This window comes from Molothrus aeneus, chromosome 21 (assembly GCF_037042795.1).
Source record: "Molothrus aeneus isolate 106 chromosome 21, BPBGC_Maene_1.0, whole genome shotgun sequence".
Classification (NCBI taxonomy): domain Eukaryota; kingdom Metazoa; phylum Chordata; class Aves; order Passeriformes; family Icteridae; genus Molothrus; species Molothrus aeneus.
Genome location: NC_089666.1, coordinates 7,300,720 through 7,328,192, shown reverse-complemented (window position 1 = coordinate 7,328,192; position 27,473 = coordinate 7,300,720). Strand labels below are relative to the sequence as shown.

Genomic DNA, 27,473 nt, shown 5'->3' with positions numbered 1-27,473 from the left:
GATTGCACACAGAAACGGGCTGGAGTAGCAGAACAGCCCGGAACAGCCCGGATCCCACACAGAAACGGGCTGGAGTAGCAGAACAGCCCGGAACAGCCCGGATCCCACACAGAAACGGTGCCGCCTGCGGGCCGGGGATGGGCACAGGGGCCGCCGCTGCGGGGCTGTCGCTGTGCCCCGCGATCGCGAACTCCGCCGGCGGCAGCGCCCCGGATCCGCTCCGTTCCCAGCCCCGCCGCTCCCCGGCCCCGCTCCGTTCCCGGCCCGGCTCTGCAGCTTCCCCCGCCGGTCCCGCGCCGTTCCCGGCCCCGCTCTCAGCCCGGCCCCGCTCCGTTCCCGGCTCCGCCCGCCGCCGGCGCTGCCCGGGCGGAGCGGCCGCGCCCCGGGCCGGGCCGGGGGCGGAGCGGGGCCGCGCCGGGCGCTATTTGGGCCATGTGATGCCGGCCCGGCCCCGCTGGGCGCGCCGGGAGCAGCGGGCGCGGGGCTCGGCCTGCCCGGGCACGGCACGGCACGGCACGGCACGGAGCGGGGCCATGGTCCGGCGGGCAGCCCGGGCACGGTAGGAGCGGGGGGCGGGCGGTGCGGGGCGGCTCCGCGGCCTCTCCGCGCTCGGTGCCCGCCGAGCCGAGCGGGGCCGGGCAGGGCCCGCGGGCGGTGCCAGCTGCGGAGCCGGGGCGAGGCCGAGCGCCGGCCGCAGCCCTGCCGGGCCCGGTGCTGGCAGCGGGGGGCGGCCCTGGTGATGGGGCGAAGGGCCCCGGGGGTTCCGATGGTGTTGTGATGGGCACCGGTGATGGGCTGAGGGGCACTGATGGGGTGCTGGCCCCGGGGGGCCCCGGTGATGGGGTGCTGGCTCCGGGGGGCCCCGGTGATGGGGTGCTGGCCCCGGTGATGGGGTGCTGGCTCCGGGGGCCCCGGTGATGGGGTGCTGGCCCCGGGGGGCCCCGGTGATGGGGTGCTGGCCCCGGGGGCCCCGGTGATGGGGTGCTGGCCCCGGGGGCCCCGGTGATGGGGTGCTGGCTCCGGTGATGGGGTGCTGGCCCCGGGGGGCCCCGGTGATGGGGTGCTGGCCCCGGTGATGGGGTGCTGGCCCCGGTGATGGGGTGCTGGCCCCCGTGATGGGGTGCTGGCCCCCGTGATGGGGTGCTGGCCCCGGTGATGGGGTGCTGGCTCCGGGGGCTCCGGTTGATGGGGTGCTGGCCCCGGGGCTCCGCAGCCGCGCCGGGGATGCCGCGGGAGGGGCGGCTGCCGTTGCCCGGTGCCGTGTGCGGGCTCCCACAGCAAACACCGATAACCGGAGCGGTTCGCTCGGTAGGACAGCGGGGTTGTTCCTTCAGGGTCGGGAAATTACCGCGGGGGCTCCGGAGCACGCCTTACCAGGTCTGGTTACTGTGTCTCTTTGCCTACTACATAAACCTCTGCGAATTCAACGGGGACTTACATAATCCTCTATCTGGAGGACCTAGGCTGTTGTTAAAAGGTCAGTCTTGCTGTAGCCTCCTGCTGGACTGTGCCGTGTTTTGTCCTTATTCCCTGGCTAAAGTGGGCAGCCGGGGTGCCTGGTGGCCATGCCTGATTCAAAAACTGTCAATTGTGTGAGCCGTGGCTCGAGATAAGGAAGTTTACAACATGATTGTAAAAATGGGAGTTGCTCCTTGGAGACAGATCACCTCTTTATTTTTTTTTTTTTCCATGACAGCGATGCAGGATGGCTCAATGAACCTTTTGTCCCAGGAGTGATCTGTGTCTTTCCCACCCCTCTAACATCTGATTTCTACACCAGATGCAGCCTTGCAAAGCTCAGTAGCACAGACAGCTCAGTCTTGCTGGTGTACGTTGGCTGCTGCATCACCAGGACCAAACTGTGCAGAGCCTCCAGGGCCTCACAGTGAGAGTGGGATGATCAGAGGGGCTCTCCCAGCCTGCAAGGAAGGATATTTCCGTGGTGAGTTAATAAGGGAACAGCCAGGAATGCCACAGAGCCGTGCTGCTGTTTACAGAAGTGGAGGAGCATCTTCCCTGAGCTGCCCTGTCCCTCCCTGCCCTGTCACCCTGCTGGCCCTGCCGAGGCTCTCAGTACTGGTGCTGATGGATGCATAAAGCAGCAATTTGCTCCTCACCCCCCTCAGAGGCAGGGGATGAGCTGCAGCAGTGTATTCCTCAGGGGATGTTGGGCTGTTGCAGTGCAGCAGCCCTCGCAGGCTCTCTCCTCTGCTCAGGAGGTTACTGAAGTGCACTCTGATGTGCTTTGGGGCTTGTTTGTAAACTGCTGCTGGATGCTGCTGGGACGTGGGCTGGTGTTCCAGGAACTGGCCAGCTGCTACGTGCTGTGTTTGTGTGCAGCCCCTCGCTGCTGCTGGAGCTGGGGAATGGCCTCTGCTTGTTGCTCTCCTGTCTCTGCATTGGTTTTTTCCCCTGGACCCTATTTCCTTTCCTCAGAAAAAGTGAAAGCAGTCTGCAAGGTCTGCTTGTCTTGTGAGGGCTAATTAAGAATTCATTAAGTTCCTGGAATTAAAAATCTGTAGCTGATGAGCCAGTGAGGACACTGTGCCAGGGTTTGGGACTGAGTGCAGACAGTGCTGACAGACAATACTCCAAGTCACAATGTGGCTTTTGAAGAATATAAGATGTGGGATGGAGTATGTCCTGTGGCTCTCTGAGGTTTGTGTCTTGGTCAGATTTTGTGGCTGATGCCTCTGCATACATTGGAATTGGCATCTGATGGGCTCTGAGAGGCCAGGGCAAGTGGTGGCTGTAATTTTGGGCTTTAGTACGCTTGTATTTACTGAGCCTGGAGTCACCCAGGGCTGAGGATTAACTGGGGCTGGCAGGGAGCACCAGTGAGCTGATTTCAGCTGGGCTGAGCTTCTCCTCATGTCCTGTGGCAGGAGCCTTGTTCATGCATTAGCTGGCAGAGCAGCTCAGCACATCAGCAGTGAGGAGCAGCTGACAGCCCTGCCTGAGCTCTGAGCTTCCCAAACCTGGTGTCTGTGGCTGCCTGTGGAGCTGCTGCCCCACTCCTTTGTGTCTCCAGGTGTGTGATGGAGCTCATGCCCACAGCTTGCCCTGCCAAGTCACGAGTCAGACACCAGTTGCTCTCAGACAAAGCTCTGTGATGCCTGCAGAGTCAAAGTGAGTAAGTGTCTGGTACCAGACTGCAGTCACTGGGTTCCTTTGCTGGTGGCCTTTGCAGAATGAGCTCATGTCAAGGTGTTGACTCACTTTCAGTTACTGCTCTGCTCTGGAAAACAAAGAAATCTTCCCTTGAGTTACTCCATGTGAGTAATTGGTGTAGCTGCCTCTGTTTCCATGAATAATTGCTGGGGGAAGAGTGCAGTTGTCCTTAACAAAGATGGGATGTGGGCTACAGGTAATGGCCAAATACTCTCTGCTGAGTGTGAGAAAATACAGATGAAAAATAATAGTTTCCAAGCACATGGTGGGGAAAATGTGCCACTGTTAATTGTGTTTTCCCAGGGACTACTAAAACATCCATTCCCTTTTAACTCTGTACTGCTCTGACCTTAATGGTAATGCTTTGGAAACTCCTGGGATAAAGTAAATTGGTCTGTGGCATTGGTCAGAAAGTTCTCTTGCAGACTAAGTGGTTTTTACAGGAAAAAGAAAAATCCTCCTTCTGGGTGTTAATTTGGTGCAGGAACTGCCTTTATCTGTAGCTCTGGGGTGGCACGAGCTGCCTGAACTCTGGAGTGTTTGAGGGAAGGAGATAGAAAAGAAATTTCCCTGGTGAGATGGGTTTGGTGTGGGCTGTGTGGAGGTGGTGGGGAAGGCACTGACAGAAGCCTGGGTGCAGCATGAGCCGTGTCCTGCTGCCAGTGAAGCTGAGTCAGCTGTGCCAGCCCTGGGGCTGCAGGCTGCCCTGGCAGAGCCCTCGGGGCTGTAGGAACACTTTGGCTCTTGAGGAAAGAGGAGAGGGCAGGAGGGCGTCCTGGAGCACAGGGAGGAGCAGTGTGAGTGCTGCTGCTGGGGACAGCTGTGTCACATCTGTCCTGCCTGGCACTGCTCTGAGTGCCCTGAGCTGTGCAGGGCAGCTGGTGCCAAGCTGGCAGTGACTGTGTGTGCCCCAGGGAGCGTGGTTGGAGGGATGAGGGCTGCAGGCTGCTCCTTCCTCATCCCCTCCATGTGTGGCCCTGCTGCCACCGCTCCCTGGGCACTCCCAGAGCATCCAGGGAGTGTTTCCCTGCTGGCTGGGCTGGGCTGGATGCCAATGCCAGGCTTTATTTATGGGCTCTGCCATGTGGCTCGTCCTGGCAGTGGGGTGGAAAAGGTGGGAAATGTGCTCTCTGTGCACAGTGAGGGGCTGGGGCTGGCAAGGCATGGGCTTGCCAGTGTCCATGTGGAAGATGCCTTGTCACCCTCCCTTCTGGTTTTGTGTTGTACTTAGCAGCATTGCAGGTCAGGTTCAGAGTCCTTTGGGTTAGCATCTTTTCCTCATTTAATACAGAAACAGCCACATGTCTTTGCCTTAGCTTTTTTCCTTAATGCTGGAGGGCCTTGTCCACTGATATTTCCTCGTCTCGTGGCTTTGTGAGTTTTCTTCTGTTCTAGAACATGGGAAGACAGACTTCAAGATGAAGCAGTGCTGCTGCTGTGTAACAGTACAACTTCCCCTGGGAGGAGAAAGTGACACATTTCTTTGTTCTCTTACAAAGCTTTCTCTTTAAGGAGAAAGCTTTTTACTTAAAACAAACAAACAAAAGGACCCCAACAACCAGCACCATCTGCCAGATACCAGAGCGAGAGCCATTGAGAGCTTTGGGGCAGAAGGTGGTGATGTCTGAATGGAGTTACCAAACATGGGCTTTTTCTTTTCGCCTGGAAGGGGAATTTGATGAAGCTCCTAAGTCAGAGCAGCTGTGTGGATGTTAGCTTCAAACTGCTTTCTTTGGAGAGCTGGTATGTTATCAAGGCAGGAATCTGTCCTGAGGAGATCCCAGATGGGGCCTTGACACCATAAATGTACAAAGGCACTCAGTTGCACAAAAACTGCAGAAACAACTTCGTTCTGAAGAACGTGAGCCACGGATGGTGGAGTGCCAAGAAAAGCAAGCAAGGGGTAAGGCCAGGCAGTTCTCTACATGAGAAGGCTACGTTGGTCTCAGATGTTTAGAAATTCTTGGTGCAAACTTCTGCAAGCTTCTCCGTGGATAAATTCTGGTTTGAATGGCCTCTTGTAACTGAAAATCTACTTAATGCAGACGTGTGAAAAATGCCTGCATCCTGGCTATAGTGTTTGGAGGTTAGTAGCAGGCCCTGGAGTTTGCCAAAGTGAGGTTCTTGCCCTGATGGCCCAATTCATTGCTGGTGGCAGGTCAGGCCCCTGGCCCTGTGCTGCAGGGAGAGCAGCATTGCTGCTCAGTGAGAGGAGAACGAGAATGGCTCCTGAAATGCTTCCACACAGCAGCCTGTGCTGCTTCCTGCTGAGACTGGGGGTGCTGGGTGTGAGGGGCTGTGCTGTGCTGGCAGCAGCTCCGCGTGGAGCTGAATCTCCCTTGATATTCAGTCACCCTTGAGTCTCCCTTGATTGTCAGTGCCATTTTAAGGCTGAACCATCACGTTTACAGGTGGGCAGGGAGGGAGGGGCTGCTTTGTCCCACACTAATCCCAGGGCAGTCCTGCATCTGGGGTCTGAAGGCTCAGGAGGTGCCCGTGTAAAGGAATACCCAGAGCTGTGTGAGCTGAGCTGGGAGGGCTCCTGTCCCCGGTTCCTGTAAACTCCAACAGCTGCAGAGGAAACCTGCTGACCCTTGTGCTGAGAAGGGCTGTGGGGCTGTGTGCATCCAGAAAGTACCTGGCTTGATGCCTGTGGGCAGGAAATGGAGATGCTTGGACTCTCTGTTCCGGGCTCGTGTGACAGGCGTGAGCTGCTGCAGGCTGTGCTGTCCCCTCTGTCAGGGCTCTCAGCACTGGCTGCCCTGCCTGGTGTCCCCACGCTGTCACTGCCGTGTTCTGGGGCTGTGCATGGGGCACACTGCGCACTTCAGCTGGAACAGGCTGGAGCTGGGGGTGGGAGGGAATCAAACTATTGAATATTAACCTACAGTGAGCCAGTGTGACGGTGTTCACAGGGGTCTCAGGCTGAGGGAAGAGACAAGGATTTGACTCTATGTTTCAGAAGGCTTGATTTATTATTTTATTATATATATTACATTAAAGCTATACTAAAAGAAGAGAAGAAAGGATTTCATCAGAAGGCTGGCTAAGAATAGAAAAAGAAGGAATGATAACAAAGGCTTGTGGCTCAGACTCTGTCCAAGCCAGCTGGGCTGTGATTGGCCATTAATTAGAAACATCCAAGATGGGCTAATCAAAGATCCACCTGTTGCATCCCACAGCAGCAGATAACCATTGTTTTGTTCCTGAGGCCTCTCAGCTTCTCAGGAGGAAAAATCCTAAGGAAAGGATTTTCCATAAAAGATGTCTGCGACAAGCCAGGGTGATGCTTCCCTCTGTTATTCCCCTGTTCCTCACCTCACAGCATTCTGGGGTGCTGTGCTTCCCTCTGGCAGGGATCAGAGGGCAGCTGGGAGCGGTGCCAGGCTCAGAGCTGGCTCTGGGGCTGATTCAGGCACATGCACCTCCCAGCCCCTGCCAGCACAGCACGGTCTGCAGGGCAGGAGGCTGCACACATGTGCAGTCCTGATTGCACAGGATATTGCTGCGGGGTTAGCAGAGTGCCACGCTGGCCTGCCAAGGTGCAGAAGTTAAAAAGGGGCAGCTAATCTCAGCTAACCTGCTGCTGTGAGCTTGGGTGGTGGTGAGAATCTGGGGAGTGGAGACAGACCAGCACCAAACTTTGCTTCTGGGGTTCCAGGCTGTGCGTTTGACTTGCTGGAGGTTGAGATGGGGAGAGGAAAAAGGGCAAGGTGTGTATCTTATGTTTTTTAATGGATCAGTGACTGAGCTCCATCCTGGGACTTGGACACTGTCATTTCTTGATAGCTGCCTTAGTTAATTGATCTTCAGGTGATCCACTCAAGGACCAACAAGCTGCTAAATAGCTGGGTTTTTTAAAGTGTGTCAAGGAGCAGCTTTGGAAGGAATGGAGAGCTTTCACTCAGCTGTTTCACTGGCACTTGGTGCTCCTGGCCCTCTGGCTAGCAGGGTGTCAGGTGCCTGCAGGTGCTGCCTCTGGTGAGATTTTGAAGGGGCAGGTCCTGTGTGCCCACAGTGCCCACACAGGTCCAAGTCTGCACTTGTGCCATGAGTAACAATCACGTTAAATCCCAGCCTTTATCTGGGTAATCTGATAGAGCCTGGTGTGACACGGAACTGGATTTGCAGGAGGCACAGCTCTGTGTGTCAACACTTCCAGAGGGAGGGGACGCCTGGGGAGATTGCCTGGAAGGAGCAGTGCCCACATCTGCAGGGAGGATTGTGCAATTGCCCTCTGCAGAGCAGGGCACTGCTGTGCTGGGTCCCCCCAGGATGGCAGAGGCCTCCAGTGCTTGCCAGTGAGTCTGCTGCTGGGCTTTGGTCACTCTGGGAGGGAGTCTGTGCTCCTGGTGCACTCCACTTGGTGTGTGTGTGTGTGTGTGTATTTGCACACTTGGTGTGTGTGTGTGTGTATTTGCACACTTGGTGTGTGTGTGTGTATTTGCACACTTTGTGTGTGTGTGCATTTGCACACTTGGTGTTTGTATTTCTCCTGTAAGCACCCCCTCTGTATTTCCTGCAAAAGGGAATCCAGCTGTGGCTCGGGGGTCCCTTCCATCTCTGCCCCCAGGTGTAGGGATGTGGCTCCTGGGCCATGCTGGTGTTCCCTTCCAGGCAGAGCAGCTCAGCCTCCGGCTGTGGCACAGCCCCATGGCAGCACAGCATCCCTGGGTTAAACAGAATTTCCACTGGCTGCACCTGGGACGTGGCAGCAGCCCCTGGCTGAGCTGAGCAGGTCAGGCTTTAGGCCAGAGGTGTGCAAGGCTTTTGGGATGCACCTAGGAACAGGCAAGAGCAGAATGAGGCAAATGTCTTATCCTCTGCTGTATTGATTTCTGGGATAAATATAGCAATGCTTTTCTGTTCAAATGGAGGAGAATTGCAGGTTTTGGTAAGAAATCAGAATTGAGTGGCTCCTGGAGTGTTAGATAGAAGAGATTTCTTGGTGCAGGTGGGCTCTGGAGAGCAGTGTGCTGTGTATTAGGGCTGAGGACAAACCCCCCTGTGTGTTTAAGATGGGAGAATGGGGCTGAAGCTTACAGTCACTCAGGTGGAGAGGAAGGTGTTACAACCAGCACTTGTTCAGAGGCATGTGCTCTTATGTTATTTGGATTAGGCTGTCTTCAAACTTGGCAAAAGCACCGCCCAATCCTCAGTCTAGACTGGCTCTGAAAGAATCCTTGGCCTCATGGGAATCTCCATTTCAAGGTGCACAGCAGGGATTGCATTGGCACAAAACCCTTCTCGACAGGAAAATGTTCAGTGTGCTCTCAAACCTTGTTTTGGCACACCTGAGAGGACCACAGAAGGAGGCTGTGCAGAAATGGGGTCGGAGCCAGGCTTGTGGTGCCAGGTGTAATCCTGGGGTCCAGGTGGACAGAGCTGATGGCCCAGCAGGGACAAGGTGGCTTTGCAGGGCCCTCTGTGGAACCCTGTTTTGCCTAGAGGGTTACAGAAGAGCTGGGCAGCCCAATCACCTGTGCTTAGATGGGTTTCTCCAGCGTGAATAGCTCCACAGCCAGCTCTGTCCATCCTGGCTGGGAACTCCTAGGGATTGGTGTTACCTGGGGAGGTTCAGGTGATGCTTCCATTGAAAGTCAGCAGTAGCAGTGTAATGAGCTGACTGCAGGAATAAAACCTCAAGGTGAGTTTAGTCTGGTGGGAGGTTTTAATGGAGGAAAAGGCTGTTGGATGTGGCGTCTTTGTTTGATGTTCCAGACGTTGGATATTCCAGACAGTTTACATCTGTCCTGTGTTTGGGAGGTTGTGGTGCACGGGCTGCTGGGTGGCAGTGGCTCTCTCACTGCTTTCAAACTGGTGTTTGCACACAGCAAATCTTGGCCAAGCCATCCAGGCTGCTCCAAAGGAGGAATCAGAACCTCAGCAGCAGCCAAGAAACAGCTGAACATACTTTGAGACTGAGCAGCCCAGAAAAGACAGAAGCCTGCACTGGAGACAGCATAGCTGCCTTATCTCTGCTGTTCTTGATCTCTACATTTGAAAAAGCAAGGCAGCTTCTCTTCTGCTTGTTGCTGAGTGTGTTGAGTGCATCTTGCTTCAGAACAGATCTCTTGCCTGTTTCTACAAGGCTGCTTCATCCCTGTTTCTTAACTTCTATTAATCTGTCTCAACCCTGGTTTTCTGACTGGAAACTTTCCATTGATGTCATGGGAGCTCTCCGTGGCCCACATCAAATAGCTGGGTTCACCAGGAATTAAGTGACTCTACAAATGTTTATGTTAAACACTTATTTGGAAGGCATGTTGACTGATGAGGACCTGTGGTGGCTGTGGTATGTAGGGAGGATAGGTTGGCTGTACAGCCTTTGTCTTGCCTTTGAAGGCTGGAAGTGCAGGCAGCTGTTGAGTGCCCGGTTAAGGGCTCAGGAGTGTTTCATCACTGACTCCTGCACTGCAGAGGTCTCTCTGTGGGTCACCCTCGTGGAAAGGATGGCCAAGTCTGGATAGTCACAGCAGAAAGCTGTTGGCATAATTACAGGTATGGAATTTTGTTGTTTGAGAGGGGAAAGCCACAGTTTAGTCTGCTGAGGAGCCCTAGGGAGGGAAGGAGGGACATGTGTGTTCTTCAGACCCTGCTTACTCAGGCTCCTGGTGGTGTCAGAGGGTTTGGAAGGTGGGAACAGAGGGGATAAAAACCACCCTAGCATTCCATGTCACCAGCCCAGAGCTCAGCTGCTGAGCAGTGGCTGGCTCCCTCCTCCCCTGCAGGACACGGTGCACACTGGAGGTGGTGAGGAAACCACTTTAAATATCACTTCATTTACAGAGTTCAAGCTTGTGAAGCTGTTGCTTAGGAGTGAAATTCTGAGTGTGTCCCAATAAGACTGAGGGGCAAATTTCACCCCTTGCCACTTGAAGTAGTATTGCAGCTACTGTGAGCAACGCTGCAGTGCATGTCCTGGTCACTTGTTTTGGCAAAAACATTTGTTCTGCATTACCACAACTGCTATGTCCAGGAAAAAGTTGCTCTGGGATATCTGGCCACCTTACAGTGCAGATGTCCTCTGAAAGCAGCATGTGCATTCCTGCAGCCACGGTTTGTATAATGTGCTTTTATCCTCCTCTCTTTTTGGTGCACTCTGCACTTGCGAATATGATTTGTCTGGTTGAGCTTTTACAGGGATAAAGCTTCAAGCAGGCAAGCTAGAAAGGATCTCAAAATTGCTGCTTTGTGGAGTCTTTTGGTGGATGATTTAGGAAGACAGCCAAAGCTTTTGGGTCACCCTGCCTGTCTCAGAGCACCACAGCCATTTCCAGGGACCCTTCCAGGTGATGGGGAAAGCAGAACCTTGCATCACTGAGTCTGTGCTCACTGCCAGCTCCAGTGAGATGTGCAGTGTCTCTTCCTAATTATGGGATGTCCCAGGTCAATTATAGCTAAACACAGAGCCCAACCATGTCATTAAACTTTTTTGGCTTATGACAAGTCAGAAATCCAGCATCATCCCGGCATGCTCTGCTCTGGGGAGTTGCTGAGTGTGTTCCAGTAAAGCTGGCAGTGCGAGCAGTCTCTTGTGCAATCTGTCTGCCAGGAATATCCTCTTAGTTCAGCACTTGGGAGCTGCTGGGCCATCCCTGCTTGTGGAGTGTGCTCCTGGACAGGGAGGGCTCCCCTTCCCCAGCCTGTGCTGGAGTGCTTGGCCGAATGCTGACAAATGTCTGGGCACTGCTCTGCTCCGTGTTCACCCAGCTCGTCCCTTGGGTTGTTGCTCCCGTGTTGGAGTTGCAGAGCTGCTGGCAGCCGCCTCGGGAGCGGGAGGTGAGCAGCACCTCTTGGGGAGCAGGCAGCAGGCTGGGTCAGGCAGGGTGCCCTGGGCACGGGGATTCTCCCTGCCCGACATTCCAAAGGCTTTAAAGGAGCTTCCCACACTCCCTGCCGCTCAGAGCAGGCTGGGGATCCGTGCTTCGCTCCTTGCACTGCGCAGGGATGGTGCTGATGGAGCCTGGGCAGGAGCAGGCTGTGCTGGGCAGGGCACAACTGTCACTGCTGTTTGCTGGGCTCTGCCTCAGTGCCCAGACACCCTGGAGCTGCTCTGCCATGGGCTCAGAGCTTCCTTCTGCTGTGGGAGCCCTCTGGGAAGCTCTGCACACCTGGGGGAGGGAGAAGCAGCTGGAGGCTGAAGCAGGGATGTTGTGGACTTGAGCAAGCCAAGGTCTGGGTGACCCTGGTATAGCAAGCTTGGATTTGTCTGGGCTCCTCACCTCAACTGGCTGCTGCAGTGATTGGAGAAGAGAAATTGCATCTTCTGGCTATGTTGTTGGATTTGGAAAGGGTTTTTCCACAGCTTTTGTTATGTTTAAGGGTGGTTGTTGTTCCCAGATTAAACTTGAATAGAAAACATAAGGCTGCTGCCAGCTTTCTGTCACAGACACCTTTTATCTTGCATTCATCTCTTCCAAGCAGATGCTGCTTTCATTTCTTCTACTTTTTTTTTTTTTTTTTTTTTTTTTTTTTTTTTTTTTTTTTGCTACAAGACTAAAATTAACAGCCCTTTGATGCAGGGGAAGAAGCTGTATTTCAAAGCAAAGTTAGCTTTGATAATAATAAAACTGCTGGTTTTATCTTGGAGGTAATTCCGTGTTCCTTGGAGACAAATGTGAGAGCTGGGAGCTCCTGAGCCCTGCTTGCTGTGACAGGTGAAGGTGCAGGTCCGTCCTCACCTGGGAGCACCAGAGGGTCCCTCTGGGCTGGGAGGTGCAGGTGGAGCTGAGCAGCCTGAGGGGAGGCTGCAGTGCAGGTGGGAAAGGAGGTGTCAGACACTGGTGCCATGCTCAGGCTGCGTGCAGGATGTTCTCCTCACAGGGGCAGTTTCAGGGGTGCTAACCACAGCCCGAGGTGTGGAGGGACTGGGGGAGCAGAGTCCTCCAGGCAGCAGTCTGTGTCCAGAGCTGTTCCTGCCTCCAAAGACTTGTCCTGAGCATCAGCTCCGTGTGAGCATCCAGATTTTGGCTTTCATCTTTTCCGCTTTGAAAGAGCAGCCCTGTTCCTGCAGTGCTTCCTAGAGGTGACGTGAGGGCTGACACTGGGGGAGGACACTGAGGACAGACAGGGCTGAGCCCCAGCCTTGCTCCTGTACCAGGGATGGAGAATTCCTAAGCCCAGGCTGTGGGGTGGCCAGGGCAGGCAGAGAAGATGCTGTTGTCATCATTCAGCCCATGACAGGAACTGTCTGATGCAGCAGGGGCACATCTGCTGTGCAGGGCATGGCCCAGGATCTCATTTCAGAGCAGGGCCAGGGAAATACCTGCTGGAACTCACCTTGGGAGGTGGCTTTGCCTCTGGGCAGCTGCTGGAGGCACTGCAGAATCTGGCAGGCTCTGGGGCTCTTGCCTTAAAGAACCTGTGAGGAGCCCCTGCTCTGGGTGCATTGCAGGGTGGTGACTTCTGAAAACATCCTTGTGCTAAGTGAACAGAATGGTTTCCTAAACAGTATGAAAAAAGTCACTTCCTCAGTGACTCAGCTGTCTCCTCTTGTGAGGCTTTTGTCCTCAGTGGTGACACCCTCAGACTCTACAGACCTCAGGATAGGAAGAACCTGAACCTGCAGTTCAAAGGGTGAAAGATCCACTGGGGTCTTCACACACAAGGGTGCAACCTCAGCCCTGTTCTTCAGCACTTGGGAAGCCCAGGATGGAGAGATCTGGGTAAATGTTACAGAGGAATGCTGTGTTTTTCCATGTGCCAAGGTAAGGCAATAAGGCATGTGAACTGATCCATGGCTGTGTTGCTTAGAGTAATTTGCTGTGTGGTGTGAAGGCACTAACAGCTGGGACAAGGGGTTGAATTCACTTGTTTAGGATTGATTTGACCTGAGGATGAACACAAAATTCAACCTGAAACTGGCTGGTTAAGGAACTGGAGTGACTTGGACAGGGAGGAAGATGCTTAACCCCAAGTATGAGAAGTTTTGGAACAGGTTGCCCAGAGGGTGGGCAGGCTCTGCTTTCGAGGGTTTACAGGAGTAAACTGGTGAGAGAGAATAAGATTGGAGTGCCAGGGAAGCAGGGATGGAGCATAACCTCAGTTGTGCACCACGAGGCCCTGGTTTTGCTGAATGTGCTGCTCTGGCCTCTGAACCAGAGCAGCACCCAGCTCCTGGTGCTGTGGGAGTCTCTTGAAGGGAGCAGAGACTCCCTTGCAATGGGCCAGGATTTGTTTGTTCCCAGTGCACGGCCCAGGTTTCAGCGGTGCTGTCTCTGCAGTGAGGAGCAGTACCAGACACTTGCACAACTTCCCCTGTGGCTGGGATGTATTTGATGTAAATACATGTGCTGCAGCTTCAGACACAATAAACGTACTTGGGAGTAACAGGCTGAGTAATCTGGTGCTTGGCAGCTGCTCTGCTGTGGGGATTTTTGCTTTACTGTTAGCAGTGCTTGTGACATCCTTAAATGAAAAAAGGAAGAGACAGTAACTGAACAACTTAATATTAGAATAGCTCAAGCTCCAGCTGCTTACCTGAGAGGAGGGGTCCTGCTGGGTCTGTGGCTCCTGACACTGATGTTGGGTTGCCTTTAGGAGCAGGGATTGACTCCTCACACTCCACTGTGGGTGTTTTCAATCCATCTGTCTGGGAAATGCTCTGCCCTGCTGTCACCTGGGAAGGGACACGGGGGAGTTCTGGTAGGTTGCTGCTGAGAACGTGGGTTTCTGTTAAAAAATTAATAATGAACTGTTTTTAGGGGAGAGCAGTGCCTTGTTATGCAGGGTTTTGTTCTGATGGGTTGGTGGTGGTGTTGGCCACAGCCAAAAAAGTGCTTTTGATACAGGAGTGGAAACTCTGGGCACAGGTAGAAATATCAACCATCATTCTTTCCACCCACTGCTCCCCTCATTATCAGACAAAACTCATGAATCCAGATAGTTAAACAGAGGTGAGGGATGGACAGTGGGCAGTGTAGGCTGCAGATTAAGTGGGGAAATAACAAAAAGCAGGGAGTTGTTGTGCAAGAGGGTGGCTTGTTCTGGATTATGTGGGGTTCTTTAATGCAAATAGTGCAGAACATAAACATTTACTGTTTAAAATTCACGGTGGCTTAATTGTGGAGGAAATGCCTCTCTAAATGCAGCCTATCCAGTGCTGCAGGGAAAACCATGCAGCCAGCAGGGCAGTTGGACCAGGCCTTCCAGCTGCTGCTGGGTTATAACACTGGGGGTTGTGTTTGCAATGTGCCAGGCACAGATTCCAGCCTTTAGAGGGTTGTGAGGCTTCTTCTGGAAGCAGGGCTTGTGTGCAAGGTCTCCATAACACAGGGAAAATCAGGTGAAGGTACAGAGGTGCAAGGAAGGTGAGCCTGTGGATATGAGTCTCTGCCTGTGACCTTTCCTCCTGCTGTGCTTATGTGACTTATTTGTGGTGGTTTTTAGTCTGCAAGCAGGTTGTAGACACATCTCTTGGGTGCAGCCAAGGAAGTTGGGAGTGTGGGAAGTCTGTGCCTTCCCCACCGTGCTCAGGTGCTGCTCAGACTGAGCTTCCTGCTCTTCCCTCCAGAGGAATCTCTGGAGTGCAGCCCCGTGGCACAAAGCTGGGCTCAACACCTCTCATCAGCATCATCAGTGTGCCCCTGCAGGGCCTGTCCCCAGCCCTGCACTGCCAGCAGGGATGGCTCAGTTCAGTGGGAGCTGTCACCCAGGGGATGCTCTGCAGGGTACATGGCTGGCACCTGGGCAGGTGACAGTGTGCACTGCCAGCAGGGATGGCATTGTCACCTGGGAGCCTCAGGGGATGCTCTGCAGGGTGGCCTGGCTGGCACCTGGGCAGGTGACAGTGTGCACTGCCAGCAGGGATGGCTCAGTTCAGTGGGCATTGTCACCTGGGAGCCTCAGGGAATGAATGCCTGCACTGCAGGGTGACCTGGCTGGCACCTGGGCAGGTGACAAGCTCTGCTGTGGCACCAGCACAGTTCAGGTGCTGCTGTACCTGGAAGCCCAGTCCATCAGGTCACTGGTGTGCCTGTAAAGCCTTGTCCAGCCCAGGCTGGCTGCAGGCAGGTATTCTGGAGCAGCAGGAAGTGAAGAGCAGCAAAGGGGAGAGAACATCATAATTGCTGCAGACAAATGACTGCAATCTGCCTGTGAGGAGCTGTTTTAGAGAGTCCTGATTTGTGCCTGGGCTTTAACAGGCAGTTGACATTCATGAGTTACCTTACCCAGAGCTGGAAGGAGCCTAATGACCTTTGAAACATCCACTAAACTTCCTCTGTGAGGAAAAGCAGCCTGAGTTCCCTTGTTTCATTTAAAGAAATGCAGAAATGCCTTTTCTCTGCAACCAAAATTGCTGTTTGTGACCTGCCTTCAATGGGAGAGAAGATCTCTGGCACAAACTTCTGGAACTCCTTCTGAGTTGCTTCCATCATTACAAATACTTTGCAAAGTGAGCTCTCTCCTGTTGCTTAGAGTTATTTTCTGCCAGATTATGCAGCATTGTAGTTCACAGGAACTGGCTGGGTAGGTAGACAGTGGAAATTTGTTTAAGTGTCTAGCAAGTGGCTTGGTTGAGGATGGGTGGTGGTTATGGCTTCAGCTTTTCATTGACTGAGACGTGCTGCTGTGAGTAACCTCAGAGCTCTGTTCTGGAGAGCCAGACACTGGAGGGATGGGTGAGAGGGCATTGCTAAAACAGGCAGAAATCTTCAGCAGAGCTGCCTGAAGAGTGCCAGAACCAGACCCTGAAGGGATGGGGTGGGAGGGCATTGCCAAAACAGGCAGGAATTGTCAGCAGAACTGCCTGAACTGTGCCAGAGCCAGACGCTGGAGGGATGAGGTGAGAGGGCATTGCCAAAACAGGCAGAAATCTTCATCAGAGCTGCCTGGGTGGTGCCAGGGTGAGGAGGAGAGGAGCTGCCCCTGTGGCTGCAGGTCCTGGCAGTGTGGGCAGTGCCCTGTCCTGCCTTCCCTGGTGGGCTCAGGGTGGGCTCCCTGTGCCAGCAGAGCCCTGGGGTGGCTGGGGCTCTGTGCTGTGGGGCCCTCCCAGCCCAGGTCAGCACTGCCAACCCCCAGGGACCTGTTCTCCTGACACCTCTCCAGCACAGGGGCCTGTCAGGGGGCTCAGAATGCTCTGCTGGAGCATTTTGCTGTCTGTGGGACACGTGCCCCCTTCCCTGGCTCTTCCTTGCCCAAGCTCTCTGCTCTGTGGCTGCAGTTTCACTTTCTGAGGAGGCTGCAGAGCCCTGCCAGCAGCTGAACCTGCTGAGCCAAGCTGCTGCTGCTCCTCAGGGGCTGGGGGCTGAGCAGGTTGGCCCTGTGGCATCCATCCTTCCCCACGAGTGAGGCTGCCAAAACCAGCAAGGGCTGCCTGCCCAGTGCTGATCCCAGTTCCAGCGCTCCACGCTCACCTGGCCGTGCTGCTGCTGCTGTTGTTCTGTCGCCTCTGCTGGAGCTGCCTGGGCTCTGCCAGCACAGCTCTGGGGAGCTCAGCAGCCCAGGTGAGGCTGCCTTTGCCCAGGGTTTGGTCAGGGGTGGGAAGGTGCTGAGGCCAGGATGCTCTGAAGCGATTGCATCAGTGCTGGGCCAGGTGTGAGAGCCCTCGTGGGCCAGGTGTGACAGTGTGACAGCCCTGCTCCACCCAGGCCAGGTGTGACAGTGTCAGTGTCACAGCCCTCCTGGGCCAGGTTCTGCAGCAGGCACAGACACACACTGCAGCTCACCTGCTGTGTTCCAGGTGCTCAGAACTAACAGCAGGGAAAATGGGGTGTCCTGGCTCTTTGGGGCTGAGCTCTGGTGCTGTTAGAGGCTCCTTCCCTCTTCACCCCTCCTAAGATGGGCTGTAGCATTGCTGACCCACCTTGGCTTTTAGCTTGAATATCTCTGATCAAGGGGTCTGCTCTCAGCCCAGGGAGGGGAAATCCCTGGTGTGGGAGCAGTTCTGAGGAAGGGAAGGCATTGTGGAGGGTGTTTGTGGGCTTTCTGACTGTGCACATTCCTACCTGCCAGCAGAATGGGAGCTGTGGGGCTCCTTTGGCTGTTGGCTTGCAGGGTGGACATTCAGCCCAAGAAAACTAACCAAGTTTTCCTTATCCTTTCTAGTGAAATCATAGAAACCTGAGCAAAACTACAGTGGGTTTCTCAGTCTCATTCACTGGTGCTGTCTGGGATCCTTTGGTTCAGCTTCTAGAGCTGTTAGCAAGTCACTGACCATGTGCAGTAATATATATAATTTCCTTTTCTTTCTGCTGAGGTGTCTCTAGGGCAGGGCTCTGATTCATTGTCTGCAGAGCAGCCAGAGCCTGTGAGGTGTGTAAAGGTTTGGCCTCTTATCTGTACAAGTACACCTAATGAATTTATGGGAAGGAGATAAAGCCACAGTAAACTGACTTGAAGAAATAAAGTAAAAGTGGATCAGGAATGAAGGAGCTGAGGATCCTTCATGTGTTCCTGTTGTTGGTGCTGCCACAGACAGTTGTCCTGTAGGTGCAGAGCAAGGGAGGGACAAACTCTGTGAGGGACCTGAGCTTCTGAGCAGCAGAGAGGAGCTGGAACCAGCTCTGCCCTGCCACAGGCAGTGGCTTGCTTGCAGAGCTCTGTTCTCCCTATTTAACAGCAGGCTTTTCCTTCCATTTCAATGTCTCTGCTGTCTCCTGCCCTGATCTATTTGCAGCAAGCAGTTGTTTTGGAGCCTGGCATTTCCTTCTAGTGTGGCAAAGTGACAGCCTGCTCTGAACACCTAAATGGAAGGGAGAGCTGATTCTCACTGAAAATAGCAGGGAATCCTTTTCTCTGAGGCACCCTTAGAATTTCACTCCCTGGTTTTTAAGCCCATGATGTTAACAATAGAACTGGCAATAGCCTGGGAGCAGGAGTGCATCCTGGGGATGAGCTGGTGTTGGCAAAGCAGAGCAGAGTTGCAGCAAGCCTGAGCTGTTGATAAGACAGATAAAAGCACTTTCAGTGTTTACATTTTACTTAAACCTGTAGCAGCTCAGAGGTTTTGAAGCAGCTCATTCCCCAGCCTATCTTCTCATTTATGGCTGGCTGTGGAGCTGCCCAGGGCATTAATCCATTAATTTCACTGGATAAGCCTTTCTGTCTCCCTCCTGCTGCAGGAATGTGCCTGCATTGTCTTGTGCATGCAGAGGCTTTTCCTTTTAGGAGGTGAGGGCATGGTTGTGCTCCTGGCTGCAGGGCAAGGTGCCACTGTGCAGTGCCAGACCGGGCTGGGGCCAGGAGCAGCAGAGCCAGCTGTGGGCAGGGATTATTGCCTTGCCCCAACAAGGAGCTGTATTGCACTTCAATCCTGGCATGGGCTGGCTGTACCTGCCCTGCTCTCACTCTCACCCACCCTCTGCTTCAATCTTTTCCCTTTCTTCACCCCTTTCTCTTTATTCTGGCCATTGTCTGTCATCTGCAGTGAGCAGTGCCTGGGAAAGGCTCCTGAGCAGTGCAGGTGCTGAGTGGTGCCTGTGTTTGGGATCTTCTGGGCAGAGCAGGCACTCAGGGCTCTCTGCCCCTGCTCTCTCTCTGGGGTGATTCCCTTTCCCTCCCTGCTGCAGCAGCCTCAGAGAAATATGATGAAGCTTACGCTGGCAAAAGGCAAAAAGCCACAGTGAACAAGGCATTGTTTTGCTAATGAAGAGCGCAGTTGTATTCCCTCACTTCTGCTGAGTGTTTTGTGCTTCAAAGAGTTCTGCACTCCTGCAGTCTGCTTTGTTTTGGTTCTTGTTTCCTATGCTGTGTTCTCACATGTACTGCACAGGAAATCTCTGCCTCTCCTCCCTCCGCCAATGTTTTGTTCCCTTATCCTAATCAAAATTCCAGCAGCTGGATTTGCCTCTGGACTCCCACATGTGCCGTGCCAGTCCCTTGCTGACAGCTTTTGTCCGTGTGCCTCGGGCCTTGGAATGCCAGGGAATTTCACCTGGTGCTGCTGCCTGGGCTTCATCCCAGCTGAGCAAAGAGCCTGCACTGAACCTTTTCCAAAATCACTTTGGGTCAGCTTTAATGTGCCTCTCCCAGGGAAGCTCAGCTGATGTCTGCTTTGGTTTGCTCTTGGGATGCCTTGGTTGGAGATGCTGCTGTCCCTTGTCGCCTGGGGGGCTCTGATCCATGGAAATTCATGGGGCACAGCAGCTCAGCCATGAGCTGTGGCAGGAGGATGCCCTGCCATCCCCTGCTGCCCTCCCTCAGCTGGTTCTGCTGTTATTGCTTTCTTCAGCTGGTGACCAGCTGGCTTACACAGTCCAGGATTTGTCTGGATGTTGTGGATGGCATTTATTTCACTTCCAGGATGTGTGGTGGTCATCTCAGCAGCTGATAACATGGCTGGAGCCTATTTAAATGGCATCTTCTGTCTCAGTGCCCAACATTTGAGGTCCCTGAATAGTTTGAAATATCTGTACTGCAGCCTGTGCACTGGAATGTGACTTTAAAAAAAATCTCAGGCATTTTCCTCTCTATTCATGATCTTTAAAAAAAGTGGGTAAGGAAAGAAAAAATAGTCTTGTCTCTTGTTACTTAAGAATTGGGATTTAGCTCACTGTTCCAATGGCATACCTTGGCAGGAAAAGACTGTGGGGAAGCTGCTGAATTCACCCCTAACCCAGAACACAGTGAGCCCTCCCTGTTCACCTTCTTGCTGAAGCCTTGCTGATGTCCAGTAATCTTATTTTTAAACCAGATCTGATTCATGCTCTATTTTCTATGCCAGATGAGGTCCTTGGTTGTGAGTAAATGTTGTGACTGTAGCTGGCAGGAGCGCTGCATGATTGCCTCACTTCAGGAAATGTTAAAATAACACTTTTTTTTCTTAGAAAGCTCGTTTGCACCCCTCCCACTTCTAATTCTCCTAATAGCTGCCCCCAGTTTGGCAGCTGTGTGACAGAGGGCTGTTTGTGTTGCTGAGTGAGAGCAGAGACACTGGAGTGGATGCAGTGCTGGAGGAGAGGTGCACAGAGTGAGCAGGGACCTCTGGCCAAGCTGGCTTAAACCTCTCAGAGGTTTCTCTGCAATCTGGAAGGAAAACGGCTCAACTGTGGGAAGGATCTTGCTCCTCCCCCTGGACTCTGCAGCTGAAGCTGGGGATTCTTTTCCCTCTTGGAGAAGAGAAGCTGCTCACTTGGGACGAGCCCGGCAAAGGTTTATCTGCCCTTGGCTGCAGGGGTTTGGAGGGGCCGGAGCTGCTGGGATGAGGGTGCCCCAGCAGCTTTGGTCTGCTGCTCTGGACTTGCAGCCAGGCCCCCGAGGTACTCAGCACAGCTTTAGCTGCAGGGAAGCGTCTCCCCAGCCCTGCACCCGTGGCCAGCTGATGTGTGCACCCCTCCTGGCTGGTGGAAGGGAAGCACACCTTGTTGGGATAAACAGATGAATGCAGTGCTCTGTGAGTGTGGCACACAGGGCTGAGTGTGCTAATGTTTAACTCGTCTCTTGTTTTTCTTTCCATCCATTAGGCAATCCTGAGTGGTGCACATCTGGACAAAGCCTCCTGGCAGCCTTTCCTGCGGGGCTGGATGACAGCAGGAGCTGCCAGGTAACTCGATGAGCCTGTGAGGAGGCCAGCCATGGGTCAGAAGGTCACGGGGGGGATAAAGACTGTGGACATGAGGGACCCTGTGTACCGGCCGCTGAAGCAGGAGCTGCAGGGGCTGGACTACAGCAAGCCCACGCGGCTGGACCTGCTGCTGGACATGCCCCCCGTGTCCTACGAGGTGCAGCTGCTGCACTCGTGGAACAACGACGACCGCTCGCTCAACGTGTTCGTCAAGGAGGACGACAAGCTCATGTTCCACCGGCACCCGGTGGCGCAGAGCACGGACGCCATCCGCGGCAAGGTGGGCTACACGCGGGGGCTGCACGTCTGGCAGATCACCTGGGCCATGCGCCAGCGCGGCACCCACGCCGTCGTGGGGGTGGCCACGGCCGAGGCGCCCCTGCACTCCGTGGGCTACACCACCCTCGTGGGCAACAACCACGAGTCCTGGGGCTGGGACCTGGGCCGCAACAGACTCTACCACGATGGCAAGAACCAGCCCAGCAAAACCTACCCCGCCTTCCTGGAGCCCGACGAGACCTTCATCGTGCCCGACTCCTTCCTGGTGGTGCTGGACATGGACGATGGCACCCTGAGCTTCATCGTGGACGGGCAGTACATGGGGGTGGCCTTCCGAGGGCTCAAGGGCAAAAAGCTGTACCCGGTGGTGAGCGCCGTGTGGGGCCACTGCGAGATCCGCATGTGCTACTTGAACGGACTGGACCGTGAGTATGAGCCCTGCAGCCCTGCCCTGCAGCCCTGCCCTGCCTGCCCTGCATCACTGCCCTGACTGCCCTGCAGCACTGCCCTGCCGGGCCATCCTGGGCCATCCCGGGCCATCCTGGGCAGGGTTCTCCTCTTCCTGCAGGGGGGGGTGTGACCGTGTTCACAGGGGTCCGAGGATGAGGGAAGGGATGAGGATCTGACTCCATGTTTCAGAAGGCTTGATTTATTGTTTTATGATATATATTATATTAAAACTATACTAAAAAAATAGAAAAAAAGATTTTATTATAAAGTTAACTAAGATTAAAAAAAAAGAATGATAAGAAAAGCTGACTGTGATTAGCTATTAATTAGAAACAACTCTATGAGACTAATCACAGTTTCACTTGTTGCATTCCACAGCAGCAGATAACCATTGTTTACATTTGGTTCTTGAGGCTTCTCAGCTTCTCAAGGGGAAAAATCTTAAAGAAAAAATTTTTCATAAAAGATGTCTGTGACAGGGGAGGGTTTGTGTCAGCAGCAGCACTGCTGGGTGCAGCTGTGAGCCCTCCATGGAACGTGCAGCTCTGGGCCCTTGGTGGGTGCAGCTCTGAGTGAGTCCCCCATGGAAAGTGCACAGAGTCCGTCTGTCTGCACACCTGTGTTGTCACCAGGGCACTCTGCAGGGAGCAGGCAGGGCTGGGGAGGTGCTGTGGTGGCAGGAGGTGATGCCAGTTGTCCAGCTAGAGATGGGAAACCTTGTGTTGCTGCCAGAAGAGCAGCAGGAACGTTCTTCTGACAGTTGCATTACTGGCACTGCAATCCTGGTGTCTCTCTACAGAAAACAGTCTCTGGGACAATCCCCTTCCTTCAAGGGGATGTTTAAAATCCCTTGCAGGCAAGAACAGGGACAGATCTTCCCCTCTAAGAGAAAATGGGAATGTTTTCCATCTTTCAGAAGAGTGGCGCACTCCCCTGCCTCTCTCAGAGCAGGGTGTGCTCGTTTCTAGCAGGGGCTGGGTGCTGTTGTCAGCCCAGCTCACATGCCAGCCCTTTTACTAACCAGGCAGATCAATCTCTAGCTAAGCTTAGTAATAAATTTGGCTGTCCAAATGTGCTAAAGTCTGTTATCTCTCATAGTCAGAAGTTCCCATGGGGCCAGACTGTGACTCAGTCTTCTGGGTAGGGTGGAGGAGAGAGGTGAAGGATGTGAATAAAAATCTGGATTTATGTCATTAGTGAAATAAATTTGGCAGTATTGGTGTGGAGAGCAGTTTCCCCTGCATTCCAGAGCAGTGTCTGCTCGAGGGCTCTTGTGTTTGTGCTAGGGGTGTCCAGCACTGGCAAACCCTGAGTGCCACAGAGCTGCCACCAGAGAACTGAGCTGTCAGAGTGACCAGGAGAGCCTTGCAAAGGGGCAGGAGCAAAATGTGCAAGTGCTTTGGGAAACTCACTTCCACTCTGCCAGAGCAAGCAGAGAGCTCTTGGCAGAGCCCTTTCTCACCCAAAGAAAGCCCAGCTCTTCCTGCCACAGCAGCTTCGAGGGTGGCAGCAGCTCCAGGATCCAGGTTCTGCTGCAGGGCCCGAGCCAAACCCTGCAGCTCCAGTCCAAGGCAGGGAGTGTGGAGCTGCTGGCACAGAGCTGCTGGAGCAGGGAAGGGCCACCTCCAGGCTGGAGCTGTGGTGTGAGCTCTGGGCTGAGCAGTGAATCGTGGGCAGCAGGCCAGCAGGGATGGGATGCTGTTCTGGCACAGGCAGAAAGAAGGTGTCTGGCTCTGAGCACTTGGGAGCACTCAATGCAGCACTGTCCAGGGATTGTGGTGCTTGTGAATGGAAGGAGGTCAGCTCTGTGTGTGTGTGTGTGTGTGCTTTCTCTGCTGCTCTGCTCACCCTGGGATGGCAGTGCAGAATAGGTGAGGACAGACCCGAGTCTCTGTGGAAGAGCCTCTCCTTTAGAGGCCACTGAACTGAAATGTGATTGTCCTGTGAGTACCTAAAGGCTCTGGGGGTCAGGCCCCTGGTGCTGGGGGTGCTGGCTGGGCAGTGCCTCTGTCCCAGCTGTCCCTGTGCAGGGCAGGCAGAACTGGGGCAGACTCTGAATGCAGACCCTGGGTCTGTGCCCCAGTGCTCAGAATGAGCTGCCCTGGGCAGTGCCAGGGAGTGCTGCCAGGGCTCTGTGCAGTGTCCCAGGCAGGGCACAGAGCAGCAGTGTGTCTGTCCCTGAGCAGGGGCAGCAGGGACCCTGGCATGGGGGAGCAGCACACGGGGCAGGGCTGGCTGCAGCCTGGTGGCACAGGACAGGTGGCACAGGACAGCACTGGGGAGTGCTGGGCTTGGCAAGCTGTGTGAGCGCTCAGGTTCATGTGGTGTGGAGCTGGAGGCATCTACCAAAGCTATGGCAACTGCAGCTTCTGAGCCAAGCTCACCTGTGGGTGCTTTCAGGTGTCTGTGAGCAAAGGAAGCTACCTAGTGGTGCAGCAGAGCCCTCAGGCCATGGAAGGATGGCATTTATCTGCTTTGGGATGTGTCAGCCCTGGCTGGGGCAGGAGGAGCCCCTCAGGCCTGAGCAGTGTCAGGGTGAGCTCTGACAGGCTCAGCAGTGAGCAGCTCATGTGATTTTTCCTCCCCTGGCTTTGACCTCAGTCCCCTCTGTGCTGTGAGTGACTCCTCAGCAGCCAAAGGCCCCGTGTGCCATTCCTGAAAAACTTGTATTATCTTGTTCAGGGGTTTAAGTACAGGATGCAGAAAAAGATAGCCAAGGGCTTGTATCCTTCCTGGCTCTGTGACACGGGAGGGACTGCTCTGCTGGGAAGTGTCAGGGTGCAAAGCTTTGACAGATGGCTCTGCTTTCCTTGGGAGCTGTGCAGTACAAATGAGGGGCTGACAGCTGTTCCCCTCCTGTGTGAGATAAATCATGCTGCTTTCAGGGTACCCAGACCCCCGAGGCTCTGGCTGCTGTCGCCTTTTCCTGCAGTGACTCTACAGAAGTCTCTGGGTACTGCAGCGAGAGGCATGAGCTGGAAGATGTGTTCTGACTGGAACTGCAGAGGAGGAACTTGCAGCTGCTGTTGTGGGGTTGTTCCATTCACACACGGGCTGGAGTGGCCTGCGGACACCTCGTGCCCTGCTGGAGTGCTCGGGGGGCTGGAGCTGTGAATGGCTGAGGTGCTGCACCCCTGCCAGGGGCTCAGAGCTCCTGGGGGTTACAGGCAGCAGGGTGAGGGTGCACCTCATGCCAGGGGTTCAGTGCTCCCAGGGTTTACAAGCAGCAGGGTGTGTGTGAGTGTGCACCTTGTGCCAGGCATTCAGTGCTCCTGCTCAGAGTTCTCTGGGGGTTTACAAGCAGCACGGTGAGGGTGTGAGTGTTCCCCTCATTCCAGTGCTCCTGCTCAGAGTTCTCTGGGGGTTTACAAGCAGCAGGGTGAGGGTGTGAGTGTGCCCCTCATTCCAGTGCTCCTGCTCAGAGTTTCTCTGGGGGTGTACAAGCCGCAGGGTGAGGGTGTGAGTGTTCCCCTCATTCCAGTGCTCCTGCTCAGAGTTCTCTGGGGGTTTACAAGCAGCAGGGTGAGGGTGTGAGTGTGCCCCTCATTCCAGTGCTCCTGCTCAGAGTTTCTCTGGGGGTTTACAAGCAGCAGGGTGAGGGTGTGAGTGTGCCCCTCATTCCAGTGCTCCTGCTCAGAGTTTCTCTGGGGGTTTACAAGCAGCAGGGTGAGGGTGTGAGTGTGCCCCTCATTCCAGTGCTCCTGCTCAGAGTTCTCTGGGGGTGTACAAGCCGCAGGGTGAGCGGGTGAGGCTGGTCCCCCTGGACAGGGCTGGTAATGTCTCTGCTCTCTCTCCCCAGCTGAGCCCCTGCCTCTGATGGACTTGTGCCGGCGGGCGGTGAGGCTTGCCCTGGGCAAGGACAGACTGGCTGAGATCCCCACGCTGCCCCTGCCAGCCTCCCTCAAGAGTTACCTGCTCTACCAATGACCCCCAGCTCCAGGACAGAGGTGGATGGAGCCGCCCTGGGCCCTGCCCTGCTGGAGCTGCCTGGCCAGAGGATGGATTCCTGCATTCCTGCATTCCTGCCACTGCTGCAGCCCCCGGTGCCTCCCGGGCAGCCCTGGCTCACAGCTGAGTGCTCTCTGCTCCTTGGGAGTCCCTTCCCCAGCACACTGGCCAGAGGAACATTGACAGAGCTCTGTGCTCCCCTCTCCTCCTGGGAAAAGGCTGTGCTGCCTCTCTGGGCTCCAGGGGAATGGTTCTTCTGTACCAGCCAAAGGGAAGGATGGTGAGAAAAGAATAATGATAAATGTAAGAATTCGAACAAGATCTGAGGAAGAGGAGGCATTAGGAATAGAAATGTCAAGACCACGTCCTGAGAATGGAAGGGCTCAGGATGGCCAGCGGAGTTGGAAAGAGTCTGGAGTACCATAAAGAATTAATTGATGAGTTTTTAAAAGCCAAAAAATAAAAAGTACAACCCCAAGCCCTGAAACACCAAAACCAAGAGCCCTTCCTCCACCAGGACACTTCTGAACTTGGAGAAGGTGGTTGTGTTGCTGATGTCTGTGTCTGTGCTGGGATTCTCACCTTGCTCTGTTGCTGTTTCACAGGTGGTGACTCCTGCTGCCTTGTTTAGCACCAGTGCTCATCCTGCTCCCTGCTCTGCCCTGCCTCCTCCCCGGGGCTCTCACAGCTGATTTTGCAGTCAGGCTGTGTCTCCACCCTCCTCCTCCCTGACTGAGAGCTGCACCTTTGCTCTGGGGCCCCTGAGCTGTCACACATCTGTCACACATCTGTCACAGCTGCAGCTCCTGTCCCCTGAGCTCTGCCCCATGCTCCGCCCTCAGAGAAACCTCCATGTTCACTAATGGCACTGCCAGGGAATTCTCTCCTTGATAAGCTGCTTAAATCCACCCGGGCCAGGCTCACTTCTGTCCCAGACCGCCCTAATCCCCCTTAACTCTGCAGCAGGAGGGGCTCTCTGCCCTCTGTCCCAGAGCAGGGGACACAGGGGGCTCCAGCAGCAGCCCCAGGGCTCAGACAGGCCAGGGGGGATCTTCAGGCACAGCAGGAGGAAACTGAACCTCTCCAGAGCTGGGGAGCAGGAGAGAGCTGCAATAAACAGGACAAGCAATTCAGGCAAAATCAGCACATCCCAAATAGATCCTCAGTAGCCAGGTAAAGAGGTGACACTCCTTTGTTAGCAGGAGCTGCTCTCTTGACCTCTCCACAGGTTACTATGCTGCCTTTCTGGGGTTATTTTGCACATTTCTTTGTGTTTTTTTTCCTTGAAAAATGTTTGTGTGATTGTTTTGTTTTTGCTTTTGAGTTATCCCCTCAGTTTTGTGTAGGTACAAATGAGTTTAGTTGTTGAAAATGTTAATATATATATGTGGGGTGTATGTATAAGAACATGTTTTAAACAGCTGCTGTAGGGTACATTTTTGAAAATAAACTACTTGCATAGTATATTTTTTAAAGCACAGAGTTGGTGCCAAGACTGGGTGGGGTGTGATGTGCCCCTTTTTTATTCTAATATTATATGAGGTTTTTTTTTCAACGTAGGGGTTTGTACTAGTTTCTGTTGCAGGGTGGGACACAAAATTCAGTGTGTGGAGCCCTGCTTGGTTGCCTTCAACTTGAACCAGTGTCTTCCAGAACTCCAGGGAAGAAGCTGTGTTCTCCCTACTTCTGTTGCCCTTTGTGCTCCCTCATTTCCATCTCTCCTCACTTCACCAGGACATGACTCTGTACAGTTTAAAATCCTTTCTATTTTATGACTGTAGATAGCACTCAGTAACCTAATAAACTTTATTAAATATTACCTGGTGGTGGGTTTTATTTGCATGAACTGATCAGATTTCTTTGTGCTGTGTTTCTGCATGAGCAGGGAGTTTATTCCCAAGGAGCCTGCCCAGACAGGCAGAGCAGGGGCTGCCTCTGCCTCATCCCTGCTTGGAAAAATAACAATTTACCTCTGAAATATGTGCACAGGTGGGGGCAGGCTGCAGCTGTGGGACAGGCTGAGGTGTGGAAGCTGAGTGTGTGCAGCCCCTCAGTGCCTCAGAGATGGAGCTGGGACAGCCCTGGGTTCCTGCTGGGGCCTGGTTTACAGCTGGTTTTG

General features: G+C 54.1%; 1 protein-coding gene across 3 annotated transcripts; it reads left to right on the top strand.

The window, feature by feature from the left end:
- Nucleotides 1–449: 449 nt before the first annotated feature.
- SPSB1 (splA/ryanodine receptor domain and SOCS box containing 1) lies at nucleotides 450–27,173 on the top strand. 3 transcript variants are annotated; one of them, XM_066564134.1, is made up of 4 exons: nucleotides 1,185–1,377; nucleotides 1,697–1,942; nucleotides 20,577–21,381; nucleotides 25,206–27,173. In XM_066564134.1, exons 3-4 carry the CDS (start codon nucleotides 20,688–20,690, stop codon nucleotides 25,331–25,333), a joined length of 822 nt encoding a protein of 273 aa, XP_066420231.1. In that variant the 5' UTR covers nucleotides 1,185–1,377; nucleotides 1,697–1,942; nucleotides 20,577–20,687; the 3' UTR covers nucleotides 25,334–27,173. The 3 variants fall into 3 exon arrangements, with proteins under 3 accessions (XP_066420230.1, XP_066420231.1, XP_066420232.1); XM_066564133.1 differs by lacking the exons at nucleotides 1,185–1,377; nucleotides 1,697–1,942 and adding an exon at nucleotides 450–559; XM_066564135.1 differs by lacking the exon at nucleotides 1,185–1,377 and having other exon boundaries at nucleotides 1,686–1,942.
- The last annotated feature ends 300 nt before the right edge of the window (nucleotides 27,174–27,473 follow it).